The sequence below is a fragment of the Eriocheir sinensis genome, unplaced genomic scaffold (assembly GCF_024679095.1).
Source record: "Eriocheir sinensis breed Jianghai 21 unplaced genomic scaffold, ASM2467909v1 Scaffold276, whole genome shotgun sequence".
Taxonomy (NCBI): domain Eukaryota; kingdom Metazoa; phylum Arthropoda; class Malacostraca; order Decapoda; family Varunidae; genus Eriocheir; species Eriocheir sinensis.
Window position 1 is genome coordinate 432,306 of NW_026111583.1, and position 2,500 is coordinate 434,805.

The 2,500-nt window shown below is 47.6% G+C and overlaps 1 protein-coding gene across 4 annotated transcripts in view; it reads right to left on the reverse strand.

Annotated features, from left to right (window-relative positions):
• The window catches only part of LOC126991424 (myeloid leukemia factor-like), a 38,543-nt gene that overhangs the window by 24,633 nt on the left and 11,410 nt on the right, over positions 1-2,500 (reverse strand). For all 4 annotated transcript variants that reach the window (XM_050850192.1, XM_050850194.1, XM_050850191.1 and 1 more), the window contains exon 2: positions 227-488. In XM_050850192.1, coding sequence (XP_050706149.1) covers positions 227-488 — 262 coding nt within the window. The remainder of the gene's footprint in view (positions 1-226; positions 489-2,500) is intronic.

Here is a 2,500-nt window from a genome sequence, read left to right on the forward strand (position 1 = left end):
AACAGAACACAACTGAAGAGACACCACCACAACACAACAGAACACCCTCCACACAGACACAAGACAACAGAACACAGCAGCCAACACAAGAGAACATCCACCAGCACCACAGAACAGCCTCCACCACAAGACAAGACACAATAGCCAAAACAAGAGTAAAGACACAACACCACAACACAAACACACCGCAACACACAGATCAACACAGCCTCCTCCCTACACTCACCAGCGAGGACATCATGTTGCCGATGGAGGGGATGCCGAGGGCGCCGAAGGGGCTGGCCACTGCCCTGGATGGGGGGGAGTTGGGAGCGGTGCGGGGGCGGCGCGCCAGGGGGCCAGCGGTGGGTCCTGCCGTGATGGCCTGCAGCCCCCCGCCGCCGCCGCCGCCACCGCCGCCCCTGCCGAAGAAGGGGTCGTTCTCGAAGGGGTCGCGCATCATGGTGTTCATCATCTGGTCCATCTGGCGCATGATGCTGCGGTGACCCCTGGGAGGAAGAAGGAAAAGACGGGGTTAGGGGAGATGGACTACTGCTATTGCTGCCACTACTGACGCTGCTACTGGAGGAGGGAGAGGAAGACGGTGCTAGCGGACGTCTGCTGTTACTGCACTGATGATAATGATGATACCTTTCTTTTATACATCAAGGGAGGCAGCTCAAGGGTAAAAAACAAACACAGGAACGAAAAGGTCCGCTATAGACGCTGCCCCAACCAGAGACAACAGAACGAGTGAAACTGGAGAGGAGTCTTGATACTCTCCTCTACTACTACTACTACTACTATTACGACTACTACTATTACTAACACTACTAATACTAATACCGTAATGATAATAATAATAGGAGGAGGAAGAGGAAAAAGAAAAGAAAGAAGAGGGAGAAGAAGAGCAAGAAGTGGAGGAGAAACATGGAAACATGGAAATGCAGGCAACAGAAAGCCTATTGGCTCATTACGAGGTCGCCCGCTTGGGTGATTTAATCTCCTCGACCGCCACTTGGGGCTTGGTGAGCAGATGAAAGCACCTCGATATTGGGGAGCAGATGGAAGCCCCTCGTTATTCAGTTTACTCCCGACGCAGCGAAATGACGGTCGATTCTATATTTGAAGGAGTTGATGGTATTCGCATTTACTACTTCTGAGGGAAGATTGTTCCAGTGGCGGATGACTCGGTTTGAAAAGAAACTCCTTCCAATGTCTGTGTTGCATCGACTCGTCTGAATGGGTAAACCGTTATTTCTAGTTCTTGAGTTGGTTTGCAGTTCAAAGAATTTGGAGTAATCGACGTTGTTGAACTTTTTTAGATACTTGAAGACTTGAATCATATCCCCTCGTAGGCGTCTTTTCTCCAATGTAAAGAGATTGAGTCGCTTGAGTCGTTCCTCGTACGGTTGAGCCCTGAAGGTTGGAATCATCTTTGTGGCGCGTCGTTGAATCCTTTCCAGTAAAGCAATGTCCTTTCTGTAATTGGGAGACCAGAACTGCACTGCATACTCGAGGTGCGGTCTTACCATGGAATTATACAGGGATAGCATCACGTCTGGTGTTTTACACTCGAAGTTCCTCGCTATGAACCCGAGCATAATGTTGGCTTTGTTGTATGCTTTTTTACAGTGATTCGCGTGTTTCAGGTCACTGCTGATAGTGACTCCAAGATCTTTTTCCTCCTGCATCGCTTGCAGAGGTCTCCCATTCATGATGTATGTGTGTTTACTATTTTGGGACCCAATGTGCATGACTTTGCATTTGTCAACATTAAAAGACATTTGCCATTTTTCCGACCATTCGATAATGTGATTGAGGTCTTTCTGAATGATTTCGCAGTCGGTCTTTGTGAGGGCATCTCCACCCACCTTGGTGTCATCTGCAAATTTCGATATTGTGGATTTCAGTCCTGATTCTAGGTCATTGATATATATGATAAAGAGGATGGGTCCCAGCACTGACCCTTGAGGCACTCCACTAGTGACTGGTAGCCAATCGGAAGGCTGTCCGTTGAGTAGTACTCGTTGTTTTCTGTCGGTGAGCCAATCTCTTATCCACGCGATCAGATTGGCTCCGATGCCTCGAGTGCAGTTTCTTAAGGAGTCGCTCGTGCGGTACCTTGTCGAAGGCTTTCTGAAAGTCCAGGTATATAACATCACTGGGGATGTGGGCATCCCAGTTCTTATATATACCTTGGAAGAAGTCTAATAAATTCGTTAGGCAGGAGCGCTTGTTTCTGAAGCCATGCTGGGTGTCGGAGATTATATTATTGTTTTCTAGAAACTTAACAAGTTTATCTCTAATAATCTTTTCGAGTATTTTCCTGCCACTGATGTCAAACTTATGGGCCTGTAGTTTAATGCAACGCTTTTGTCTCCTTTTTTGAAAATCGGTGTTACGTTCGCCATCTTCCAGTCTTCCGGGACCTTGTTTAGTTGAACTGACCGGTTGAATATGGTAGTGAGTGGTTGAAGTATTTGTTGTTTAAGCTCTTTTAATAACCGCGGGGACAAAC